The sequence below is a fragment of the Entelurus aequoreus genome, linkage group LG09, assembly GCF_033978785.1.
Source record: "Entelurus aequoreus isolate RoL-2023_Sb linkage group LG09, RoL_Eaeq_v1.1, whole genome shotgun sequence".
NCBI classification, from domain to species: Eukaryota; Metazoa; Chordata; class Actinopteri; order Syngnathiformes; family Syngnathidae; genus Entelurus; species Entelurus aequoreus.
In genome coordinates, this window is record NC_084739.1 from 29,795,246 (window position 1) to 29,809,002 (window position 13,757).

Below are 13,757 nucleotides of genomic sequence, written 5' to 3' on the forward strand. Positions count from 1 at the left end.
ACTCCTCAACCTTCCCGGTAAGGTCTATTCAGGTTTATTGGAGAGGAGGCTACGCCGGATAGTCGAACCTCGGATTCAGGAGGAACAGTGTGGTTTTCGTCCTGGTCGTGGAACTGTGGACCAGCTCTATACTCTCGGCAGGGTCCTTGAGGGTGCATGGGAGTTTGCCCAACCAGTCTACATGTGCTTTGTGGACTTGGAGAAGGCATTCGACCGTGTCCCTCGGGAGGTCCTGTGGGGAGTGCTCAGAGAGTATGGGGTATCGGACTGTCTGATTGTGGCTGTCCGCTCCCTGTACGATCAGTGTCAGAGCTTGGTCCGCATTGCCGGCAGTAAGTCGGACACGCAGAATACTTTCTCTATGTTTGTGTGTTTTAACAACTTTCTTTCTCTTTATGATGGAGTATCTTGAGAACTTTGTGCTAACCTTTTACAAAATCCCTACTGGAATGATTTTCACGGAGCAGAACAGTGCATGTATGCAGCATTTTTACTCTGAGCGTATGACTTTGCACGCACGACAGTATGTGACGTATGTAAGAAGGTGCGCTTGTTTTATCTCTCTGTGAGAAGGAGACAAGAAAGAGGGAGAAACGCCTGTAGTGTAATGGCCGCAGCTAAAAACCCACTGTGTGAGAACGTATATTCGAATATCACGATATAGTCATTTTCTATATCGCACAAAGACAAACACGCAATATATCGAGTATATTCGATATATCACCCAGCCCTACCTCAAATCACATATTCTGCTGCTCAAATCATTATTCACTTTGTGAATGGTTTGGACTCACAATTTCCCGTCCTTGAATGAGCGGACAAAGATGCTTTCCTTCTTCATTGTGATGTCATCATGGCAGTCCGGGGAGGTGACCTTCGTGTGCAGAAACAAGAGACAGTGCAGAGGTCAGATGAAATAGCGTGTAGTGGTGTGGTACTGAACTGATGGAAGTGGGGGTTGTCACAGTATGGGTGAATGACTAGAGGTTTCCGCAAAGGTCGCACTGACAGATGACAAACAAAAATCTGGATGAGCCCAAGACTGTATTGATAAGTAATGTGTAAATATTGTGCACCAATCGCTGCATGTGGCTTTGTTGTTTAGTGAAGTTGAGGAGCACACTGTCAGAAGTCTAATCCAAGGGAGGCAGCACTGCATACTTCTGCCTTCACTATTTATGACACAGTAGCATAATGTTTGAATAACACATTTCTCAGGTAACCTTTTTTTTTTTTTTTTTTTTTTACAGACACATGCACACTGCCAGAATGCAAGTTTTAAAACATTTAATTACAAAGGACACACTATTCAGCTCCATCGTCTGTGGCAAACAAGAATTTCTAAGGCACTCTGTACGTTTGAGGACACAGTAGTGTGTAGCTCCCTAGGCTTCCACAAGGAGGTAGCATGGAGCTCAGTCAACATCAGGCCAACAACAACAAACACTGTAGGCGGGGCTCTGCTAACTGCATGTTTAAAGGGGCAGCTTTCTCCGCCCTCTCTCATTCTCCAACATTGACTTGGAACTCTTACATAAACAAAGAAAGCCTGTCACTATTGCTGGTGCAGAGTTAAATGTAGGAGAGGAACGGTTTGGAACAACTGAAAGATTGTGCTGTATTTTTTTAGGCAAAATTGGGAGAAAGAAGTAGCCTCAGCTGTTTTTTAATTCAAAAACGCTCGACAGCCAGTGCAAAAAGAAACTGGGCTTATTTGTGGCTGTCAGCACCTTGCATTCGGCATTCCTTAGTGAGTGGTTTCTCTGGCAAAAATCTAAGAGCTGATGAAAGATGAGATGACACAGTGCTGTGAGATCAGCAGCTCTGATGCCTGTTACTTCACAGTAATAAAGCAGAGGACAGTGGAGGAAGGCTGTGGGCTCACCAAGGCAGGATACCACGTGGTCTTCTTTTTATCCCCAGCAGCCACTCCCTCCACGCAGACCACCGTTCCGAACAGATCTTCATTCTGTCTCTGATCGCTCTCCTCTTCTTCACTGGAGGATGAAGACAAGTCCTCCTCTTGGCTGTGGGACAAAAAAATAACACCTACTGAAAGGGCTACTACACAACGGAAAGGTAAAGTGCATGCGTGTGCATTTAGAGAATATTTTGCAAGATGCTTTTGAATAATGTAGTAGGAATTTATACTATAAAATACTGAATATTGTAAGAAAAACGGTCATTGTTTATAGAAATGTATAATGAATTATATTCAATGATTCAATTTGAATCTCCTGACCGCATGCGTGTGAATGTGCTATGTGGTGTAACGCACCAAACACAAAAATATACAGCAGAGTAAAAAGAGGTATAGTTGATATTAAGTATGTCAAGATTAGTACCGGTACTGTACATTTAAAAAAAGGGGCGACAATAATACAAAATCATATTTTAAAAACATGCAAAGAATTGCTAAACACAATTAGGGCTGCACATTTAATCAAATGTTAATAATGATCACGATTTTGGCTGCCCCGATTAAATGAGGGTGATTGTCGGCGATATTAACATTTAAAAAGTAGGCTACGATGCATATCAAATCAAGCACTTTAACATCTGCTGCGGCAGAAAAGGAACAGCAGCTCGTATTGAAGCCTCGTGTAGCGGTCCCCCGCCAACGCGAGAGGCCATTGTTTGGGGCACAGTGCTCCATGACGACCCCGACCAGAGACATGCTCCCCAGTGGAATTCATGCACCCCCTGCATTTTCACATGCGTATAAATCCAGGGAATGCGGAAACGCAATTGCGCATTGAAAAACTATTTTACGTGAATGTGTACAATCATCATTCTAAATACCGAATTTTTCGGATTATAAATGGCAGTTTTTTTCATAGTTTGGCCGTGGGTGCGACATATACTCCGGAGCGATTTATGTGTGAAATTATTAACACATTACCGTAAAATATCAAATAATATTATTTATCTCATTCTCGTAAGAGACGAAGCAAATGGCAGCAATCGTCACACACACGTCAGCAGTCGTCACACACACGTCAACCAATAAGAATTTGGCGGGGGAGGGTCATGGCAGAAGTGCATTGTGGGTCATGGGATGCTAACTGCTATATGCTATATGCTACTGCCGTAGCTATTAAAATGGATCACATCAACATTGGCGGTAACTTATAAAAACTGGGAAGGACTGAACAAAAATGGCACTGAAAAGAAAATCATATACTGCAGATTACAAGCTGGACGTAGTGAAATATGCAGCAGAGAACGGCAATCGAGCAGCAGAAAGAAAGGACATACCAGAGGCAACACCGGGGAGGAAGATTTCATGGGATTTAGCGATCGGGAGTGACAGATTGTTTGGTAAACATATAGCATGTTCTATATGTTATAGTTATTTGAATGACTCTTGCCATGATGTGTTGCGTTAACATACCAGGCACGTTCTCAGTTGGTTATTTGTGCGTTATATGGCGTACACTTATTCAGCCTGTTGTTCACTATTCTTTATTCATTTTAAATTGCCTTTCAAATGTCTATTCTTGGTGTTGGATTTTATCAAATAAATTTCCCCAAAAAATGCGACTTGTACTCCAGTGCGACGTATATATGTTTTTTTCCTTCTTTAATGTGCATTTTCGGTCGGTGCGACGTATACTCCGGAGTGACTTATAGTCCGAAAAATACGGTAAATAGATATTTGTGTATTTTAGTGTACATGTTTAACACTACAAACAATCAAATGTATGGTTTGGTTAAACGTGGGTGTCCAATTGATGGCGTGTGGACCCATGTGGTGGTAAATGTTTTTTTATATTTTTTAGGGCATCGAAAGAAAACCATTAAAAAGTGTTTAATAGAGCTAATACCACCATGTACCACTGTGTGGGTGGCGTGGCTCAGTTGGTACAGCGGCCGTGCCAGCAACTTGAGGGTTTCTGGTTGATCCCCAGCTTTTGCCATCCAAGTCATGTCCTATCCTTGATGATCCCCTGCTAGCCTCCCAATGGACTGGACTTTTAAAATGAAGTCGGGACCCGGGGTGGACTACTCCTTATGCATCAGTCAGTGACATCTCTGCGCCCCGCCGTGTCTACATGCAAGACGTCACCTGCTGGCCCCACTTTGGACTGGACTCTCACATTATTAACTGTATCCACTCGGCATTCATTGCACCGGTCACCCAGGTGGGGGGGTTCCCACATCTGCGGTCCCTTCTAAGGTTTCTCGTTTTTCCAATTGGGTTGAGTTTTTTCTTGCCCTGATGTGGAATCTGAGCAGAGGATGTCGTTGTGGCTTGTGCAGCCCTTTGAGACATGTGTGATTAAGGGCTGTATAGGTAAACTGATTGATTGATTGCTCCTGATAAGCCATCGTTAGGGCCTTTCATGGCAGCTCCTGCCAAAAGTGTGTGAACGTGTGTGTGAATGGGTGACTGTCCAAATAGTGTCAAAGCGCTTTGAGTACCGTACCTTAAAAGGTACAAACCCCGTTTCCATATGAGTTGGGAAATTGTGTTAGATGTAAATATAAACGGAATACAATGATTTGCAAATCCTTTTCAACCCATATTCAATTGAATGCACTACAAAGACAAGATATTTGATGTTCAAACTCATAAACTTTTTTTTTTTTTTGCAAATAATAATTAACTTGGAACTTCATGGCTGCAACACGTGCCAAAGTAGTTGGGAAAGGGCATGTTCACCACTGTGTTACATGGCCTTTCCTTTTAACAACACTCAGCAAACGTTTGGGAACTGAGGAGACACATTTTTTAAGCTTCTCAGGTGGAATTCTTTCCCATTCTTGCATGATGTACAGCTTAAGTTGTTCAACAGTCCGGGGGTCTCCGTTGTGGTATTTTAGGCTTCATAATGCGCCACACATTTTCAATGGGAGACAGGTCTGGACTACAGGCAGGCCAGTCTAGTACCTGCACTCTTTTATTATGAAGCCACGTTGATGTAACACATGGCTTGGCATTGTCTTGCTGAAATAAGCAGGGGCGTCCATGGTAACGTTGCTTGGATGGCAACATGTGTTGCTCCAAAACCTGAGATCCATAAAAGTTTTGTGCAAAAATATATTGTATATTAAACACCAAAATACCGCAAAACATTCACAAAATGCTGTTACTGTTTTTTAAAGTAACAACTTTGTAACATGGAAAAAATACAAATATTGTAAAAAAACAAAACAGAAAAACATGGTGTTTACTTTTTAATATACATTTAAACAACAAAGCAGTTTAGCTAATGAAGATGAAGTCTAATAAACACGTTCCGTTCTTCTCCAACAACACCGTATGGTTCTAAATAAAAGTGATACTTCTGACATCTAATCCACATTTTTTTTTGTGGGACAAATGCGTCCATCTCTAATATTGTCCACACCCGTCGGCATCTAATAACAGTAGTGCAGTCTTTAAAGCACGCCGAGACTCCACAGAAATGAAAGGGGTGAAACAACGTGAAACAAAGCTATTGGCTGCAGCAGCCTGAGAAATGTTTGTTAATGTTAATAATAATAATAATAATGATGTTTATTAATTAAGTGTCTGTCGTGGGTGGGACACGCTTCACAGGGCTTTTCTCTGCTGCAGCTGCTGTGAAAGTGCTCGACTTGATATGCATTATGCCGTGTAGCCTGCTTTTTAAATGTTCATATTGCCGACAATCACCCTCATTTAATCATGGCAGCCAAAAACCATGAATAATATTTGATTAATTGTGCAGCCCTAATATCTGGATCCAATAATCCATGCAGATCCTTAGTAAAACATAAGCATTTTTTAGAACATGCCCCACCTCTCAACAAAGCCTTATAGATAATGGGTTAGGTTGTTTTTGCATGATTCCGCCAACTGAAAAAACAAACAGCATTGAAAAGAAAACCAGCAGTAGTAATCTATTGTTTAACAACCTCCTTTGTTAATAAGCCTTTTAAGAGTATGTAGTGGAGTGTAACTCCTGACTGTTCCGTTATAGTATCTTTGGCTAGATGAAGCAGCTCATTCAGCCTCAACATGCCACTAAATGTGATCATGTAAGCAGCACCAGCAAGCTAAAAGAGCCTCAACCCTTTCGTTCTGCTTCACTAGGCCAACTCTGCTAATCTGTGTGCGCGCATACACGCACGCGCACACGCGCACGCACACGCACACGCACGGTCTGGCATTAGCAATAAATCTGCTTGGCTGCTATTACAGCTACTACCTTAACATCACCGAGTAAACTACAAATCAAAGGCACTAACAAAAACACTCCTACTGAAAAGGAAAACTTTAGTTTTCCTAATGAAAGGAAAACTACAAATATGTTTCACGTATGACTAATAAAATTGGAGAAAAAGTTCAGAGACCACTGACTTGACAAAAAATAAAATGACAACCTGTGAAATGAACTTTGCTTTATTTCTACAAAAAACCCAACCACCAGCTGTGCAATAAATATGCTTGTATTTATGTATCTTAACATAAGACAAAGAACCAGGAATAATCCATTTTATTCAATCTGCACATACATTTAAAAACATCACTTTGGCTGTGTGACAATGGTCTGGTTGACCTCTTCAGGTATCCATTAGTTGCCGAGCAACATCATTGATAGGTATAAACAAACATGACAAGTGTTCCAGTGGGCTTTAGCCAATATTTAACCCTTGCATTAAAAAAACAACTCATGCAAAACTAGATAGACGTGTGGGCGTATGTAAAATATGTTCTTTTAAAAAGCTCCAATTAAAGTTACAGTGTTTCTGATATTTTTATTGCTTATCGTAATGACAAAGCTAGAGTAAATTTTGCATACGCTCATCAAGAGCATGAATGTCCTGTGTTTTTCTTCTGACTTTCTGTGTATTGGTTGATCCATTGAAGGCTGTCAAACTAAAGCTCTTGTCCATGATGAGTGTCAATAAACATCTGACTTCTACATTAAACACGCGTGCAGGTGTTAAAATCCAATTATTAGAGAAACTATCTCTACAAACAAAGGTAACCATATAAAACCAGGGTCCCTCATATGGTGGATTTTCTATAACCGTAACCAGCAAGTGGCAGCTCAATATTTAGCACATCTGCGGAAATGTGGGTAAGAGAGTATTCATCATCTTAATCAGGATCAAATATAATTTCAGCCAAATCAGTCATCAGAGGACTACTCTGATGTGTGATTTATGCTTTTCCAAACGTTTTCAGATCAATCAGACTGTTTTCACACAAAACACTTCTACTAAAAGCCAGAGTTTATGCAGCAGTGTATTTAATAGTGTGGAAAATTAGGTTTGTAACCATCAATGCAGGCCTTTCTGTAAATACCGAACAAGTATGCAACAAGTCTTCAAGACAATGTCTTAAAAGTATTAATGTTCAGTATTTTGTCAGTAATCTCTCTTCAGGCACAATTCCTAATGATTGTAAAAAGACTTTAGTGTTGAGGAAGACAAGCCAAAGGTGCTAAAGTTCAGCTGAGACTCCTCCAAGTCAATATTGCATGAATGCCATTAGCAATGGTGTCGGAATGAGATTATTAAGTAGAGTGTGCACTTTATAATCGCAGTGCTGTCCATTGCCAAAACCCTGAAGCAGTTTCTATTCCCACATGAAGACTGCAGTTTGAAGTAGGCATAATAGAACATAACACACCCATCCAAAAACTGAGTGGATTTTCCTGCTCCCGGCCCCAGAGATTTTTTAAAAAAGAGATGGAAATGAGAGCAAGTCTTTGCTTTCAAGATTCTTAGAATAGGGGGTGAGTCTTTCTGAACAGTGAGGGTTGGCAGGCAACACCTCACATCATTCCACTGCATCACATACTTTAATTGATGCTTGCTTGATGCATGACATAAAAAATAAAGAGGGTACTCACATTGGGTTGGATCGTCTGCCCCGGTTACCCTTCTTGCCGATGACAGGTGTGCCAAAATGCTCAGGGTTGGTGAGAGGGAGTCTGTCGAGTGTCTGCATAGGAGACAAACAGCAGTAAAGGGACTGTCCGTGTATTTAAAACTACAGTTGTTAGTCTCATTTAAACCTGACCTTTTAGATAATGTGTGTACAGTAGTTCACGCCTCACATTTCAGCAACTATTTTATTATATCTTCTCAAGGGACAGAAGACATTAACTTGGATATAACTTAGCATAGTCAGTGTACAGCTTGGAAAGCAGTAGATTTGCTGTGCTGCGTACATAATCAAATCACAGCTATTAATGTCCAAACAGCTGCGTAGGAATTAGAAAATCGCTGTTTATGTTGCACACAAACGTATTTGACAGACGAACCGGAGAACTCCGTCGACAACAAGTGAAATTTACAGTATGTCTGTGTACCAAAGGTAATGCTTGACCGTCCGGTTTGTTGAGTCAAGACTAGACAGAACAAATTGAAACACGTAAAACTAAGTATCTGCAGCTTCTCAATATTTATATGGATACATTTGTGGCTGCGTGGGTTTCCCATATGTGTAGTTGATCGTGGCACGACGCCACAGCAAAAAAAAGTTGCCACACCTTAAACATTTTTTTTACTAGTGATGCACCGAAAATCAGGCCATCGAAAGACTTTGATCAATCGTAAGCAAGATGGAGCCTTGGCGGTAAGACCGAAGAACCACCCGCACCATGGCTCTGGCGACTTGGGCGGTGGGTCTTCTAACCACGGCACGTGCACAAACCCGCTTTGTACTCCAGCCCGACCGACCCCGACCTTAGATTCAATGTTTGTCCCTAAGTAACAGATTTGACTTGCCGACTTCCTTGACTCGCCTTGTTCTAACATGCCAGAGGCCGTTCACATTGGAGACCTGCTAGGGATATAGATATACGGTAGAGGTGATTGCTCTACGAATGCATTACAAGTTCAGCTTCCTCTAAAATATATATCAAAATAATTGTGAAATATGTACCTTTGTGTTAACATTTTATTGACTAAATATGTGCTTAGGTGCGTTCAACTTTTTGCCAGAATCAGCTACTTTGGCAACAGGTGACGCATCACAGTGGATTAAACAGTGTTGAAGCAAAGCGTTCAATGGGGAAGCATGGAATGGGTTGGATCGGGAAGCATGGAGTGGGTTGTTGCACTGCAGCGAAACTCGACAACATCATTGAATAATATGCACGGGCTTGTATCGCCCACGGTTGCCGAGCATCTCTGTAAATGAAAGAGAAGTGGGCACCGGGCTTCCTCATGATGATTGGATGATTTGGCTGAGCCTGAATGCCATGATTGACAGCAAAATGAGCAAATCAGCAATCTTGAAATATAAACAAATGCCAGAGCATTTTTCTAGTTTTATTCTGTTGTTTCTTTTTATATGGAGAATTTAAAAAAAATTAAGTGGTTTTCTTTGTAAAATCTTCATTTTGATATCATTTATCTGTTATTGGCGACTGTACTAATGTTTAGAGAGTAGCTGAAAATGAGCGTCCACTACTTGAAAGACAAGTGGCCGCCACTAGTATATGGCCTGTGTCAAATTGTACAATAACAGTTATATAAATAGAGCAACACGATTTAAGAAAAAATATGTTAATGCTAGCAAGACTTGTTTTTAAATGTATGTACATGTTTTAGTCTTTTTAAAGAAAATATATTATGCATCATCACGATTATGCATCATCAACGATTATGCAAGTTATATGAGGACATCAAAATGACCACGCACCTACCCACGCCCCCACAAGTATATTGGCAACTCTCAGGGTTTACCCTAGCTTAACAACTTGCTTCTTTTATTGTGTCATTGGCTTCTCCTCCTTCGCAAAAACTTTTTTAGTTCTGATGGTTGGAGGTAGGGCTGGGCAATATGGACCAAAACTCATATCCCAAAAAATGTTGGCTGAATATTGATATACAATATTTTTTGCGGGAAGTGAATTTAGACAAAGGCAAAGCCATATATGGGGGTCAAGTTCATTGAAACAAATACTTAACATTAGTAACTTTTTTGTTTTCTGTTTCATGAATAGATAAGACACACAAAATATTAAATACAATTAAAAAAAAACTTGAAAATATTATAAGAATTGTAAAGTATAATCTTCAATCTTCTTTAACTCAAACCTTAAACTATGCTCAAATCCTCAGATAATAACAAAAACACAAACGAGCAACATATGAAATATAGTGCCTGGTTTAGAGGACATTTTTAAACATCAGCAGCAACTTGAAAATGATTTCCATTTAAAAATGGTGGGTTTTTTTTTACTCTTTAGAAGACCCTTGTTCTTTCAATAGTTTTAACCAGGAACACCAAGCTGTCAACTGCAGGATGCTTTGTGGCAGCAGACTATATTGCCACTGCAGCTGAACACCCTTTCAGATTGTATACGTTTGTTGTGGCAGTTCTTGGGCAAGGTAGCTGTGACTCGGAAGCTCATATGACGAGTTCATTATTTCTGTCAGCTTTTAAAAAAAATGTATTCATACCGTTGCAAAACTAGAAATATGTGATACATTACATTGTATCGTTTGCATGTTCGAAATAAACTGAAACTGAAATGTTTTCTCCGTCGTCTTCAAGTGCATCTCTCTCTTACGTTGTTGATTTGAAAAATTTGCTTAAATTGCAAATCGACACGCCGCTGTCATGAGCGCGTGTTGCCGAGGCTTGAGTCAAACACTTGATCACTGTATTAGCGGCAATACTGCTGATGATTATTTTTTCAATGAGAACAAAATCCAGGGGGTGACCGGGAAGACGCCGGGACGGAAGGTTAAAATACGCAATTTCCCAGCAAAAACGGTAAGGTTGACAGACAGGTATGCTTCACATACACCTCGTACTGGAGTTAGTGTCAGGTGACTGCGGCTCTGACCCTGCCTGGAGGAGGAGGGATACAGCACCCAGCGCAGAGAGAATGAGCGCTGATACTTCCACATCAAATCATTCTATATCGATATTAATGATACAGTTGCATTTAATATCTAGCTAAAAAGAAATATCGATATATTAATAATGTCATCATACAACCCAGCCCTAGTTGGCGGGCAGGATGTCGATCTCTGAGCAATGCCCAAACGCACACATAAACTGTCGAAACACAACTTATGTTTGTTTGTTGTGTAGACAAAGCAAAAACAACAATGTACAACAATATAATAACTCTTGATTGCTCAAATGGCACAACCCTGTTACAAATATCACTTAAACCCAAGGTGAAAATGCTTGTAATTGAAGGTATGCTTGAAACTTAAAACATAAGAAGCTGAGAGACAGCTTGTAGGTCATATTACTCATAAGGTAAGGTACCACTGTACTGTAATATAAAAAGAGTTACTGAAATTGGATGTGCTCACTTTTTTGGCATACTGTAAACATTTTAATTCGTAACAGAAGTAACAGATAACAGATAACATCAAGGTTAATGCAGCATCTGCTTTCATACAACACACAAAAAAAATAAATAGTATGATTTGTCAAAAAGGTGCTTAGTACAAAATAGATGCTGCATGACATCTTGGTACTTGCCTCACTCTCTGCGAAGTGCCGGGCGCCTTTAAGGCAGAGGGAGGAACGCCTTAAGGTTTTCTCGTCGCCATCGTCAAACACTGTAAGGGTGACCATACAAACATACAAACTGATGACATTGCTGTGACAGGAAGCCACAATTTAATGCAGGACAGGCACTACAATTATTACACATCATCAATAAACATCACTTAAGCACACATTTACACATCTTTGGGTGAAAGGTACACAATTCTACTTGTTATTTATTCAATGATTTCAGCATCTCTCGAGGGAAACAGTGTGCGGCATGGACGTATACATTTCTTTTCTCACTGATGAATGAAAAGAAAGATTGTGTACGGAGAATATTTTTTCAAAACAGCAGACAAGCCTCAAGGGCACACTTTAGTAACAAGCAGCAGCTAAATAGACTGGCACAGGTTACAACTTAATTTCTTTAGGAAAAAGAACACACACACTCACGAGTCGTTTCAATCATGTCAAATGTGATTGCCTCTCAATTGTGCAACATGGCAATGGTTCTGAGTGTTAACATGGATATGTTAACACTCAGAAACATTGAACATTACTCAAGCTGCACTATGCGAAAATTTGTTTGCCTTTCCCCAATAATGATTATGATCGTTTTCCAATTGTGTTGCACCACATGTGATCAAATTTCTTGCTGCATTTGGCTTTGCTGTTTTTGCCACACTCACACTACCCTCATAATGGTTTTTTTTGGTCAATTACAGGGAAGACTTGCAGTGTGTCATCCTCCACAGCGCAAAAAAGCAAATAGACACAGTTCAGTAATAGCTCAGAAATGAACAGGTAAAAAGGCCAGATGTGTCCCTAGGGACATGGCTGAGAAGAAAAGTAGATCTACAGGAGAGTAAATATTGAAGCCCATCTGCACTGAATTTAAAGAGGCAACTGTTCAAGACTATCTTAACCCTGAATTAGGGTACTCATTGACATAGTTGGAAATTCACGTCCTTTCTAAAACTTTTTTGAATACATTACAAGGTTTTTGTTTCTTTTGTAACATCTTAACCATTTCATTGTTGTAGTTATTGTTCATTGCCGTATAATATGCATCAGTATAATATTTATGAATATCATACAGTAATTGTGCTTCACCGAGTAGTAGGTAGAAAGCATGTACCGTATTTTTCGGACTATAAGTCGCTCCGGAGTATACGTCGCACCGGCCGAAAATGCACAATAAAAAGAAAAACAAAAAAACATATATACGTCGCACTGGAGTATAAGTCGCATTTTTGGGGAAAATTTATTTGATAAAATCCAACACCAAGAATAGACATTTGAAAGGCAATTTAAAATGAATAAAGAATAGTGAACAACAGGATGAATAAGTGTACGGCAATGACGCACAAATAACCAACTGAGAACGTGCCTGGTATGTTAACGCAACACATCATGGCAAGAGTCATTCAAATAACTATATCATATAGAACATGCTATACGTTTACCAAACAATCTGTCACTCCCGGTCGCTAAATCCCATGAAATCTTCCTCCCCGGTGTTGCCTCTGGTATGTCCTTTCTTTCTGCTGCTCGATTGCCGTTCTCTGCTGCATATTTCACTACGTCCAGCTTGTAATCTGCAGTATATGATTTCCTTTACGGTGCCATTATTGTTCAGTCCTTCTCAGTTTTTATAAGTTACCGCCAATGTTGATGTGATCCATTTTAATAGCTGCGGCAGTAGCATATAGCAGTTAGCATCCCATGACCCACAATGCACTTCTGCCATGACCCTCCCCCGCCGAATTCTTATTGGTTGACGTGTGAGTGACGATTGCTGACATGCGTGTGTGACGATTGCTGCCATTTGCTTCGTCTCTTACGCGAATGAGATAAATAATTGTTTTTGATATTTTACAGTAATGTGTTAATAATTTCACACATAAATCGCTCCGGAGTATATGTCGCACCCACGGCCAAACTATGAAAAAAACTGTGATTTATAATCCGAAAAATACGGTAGTTCTATGACCTTATAGTGAGGTGGGAGAAGCCCATTCTGAATACCCACTTATGTCACCAAACGTGGCTTTTTGCCTAGTTCTCTAAATAAAAATGTTTTAATGATAAATCACTCACCAACTGTGTAAATACTTGCGTCAGTCAATTTATTGATTGTGGCTTCCTGGTAAACTGCATCCTGGTTCTTCACTTCTACAATAGCACCAACCTGTGGGACAGATATGTTGCTGATTTTTGGCTTCTTAACCAAACAAATCAGATTACTGCATTGTCTAAGGCTGCAAAATCAATACAATTTTAATCACAATCACAATTTGGGCTGGTCGGA

General features: G+C 40.1%; 1 protein-coding gene across 2 annotated transcripts in view; it reads right to left on the bottom strand.

The window, feature by feature from the left end:
* arid4b (AT-rich interaction domain 4B) overlaps positions 1-13,757 on the bottom strand; it is a 109,531-nt gene that overhangs the window by 35,279 nt on the left and 60,495 nt on the right. For both annotated transcript variants that reach the window (XM_062058532.1, XM_062058533.1), the window contains exons 5-9: positions 13,547-13,637; positions 11,435-11,514; positions 7,830-7,921; positions 1,886-2,027; positions 795-874 (exon numbers count right to left, since the gene is read on the bottom strand). In XM_062058532.1, coding sequence (XP_061914516.1) covers positions 795-874; positions 1,886-2,027; positions 7,830-7,921; positions 11,435-11,514; positions 13,547-13,637 — 485 coding nt within the window. The remainder of the gene's footprint in view (positions 1-794; positions 875-1,885; positions 2,028-7,829; positions 7,922-11,434; positions 11,515-13,546; positions 13,638-13,757) is intronic.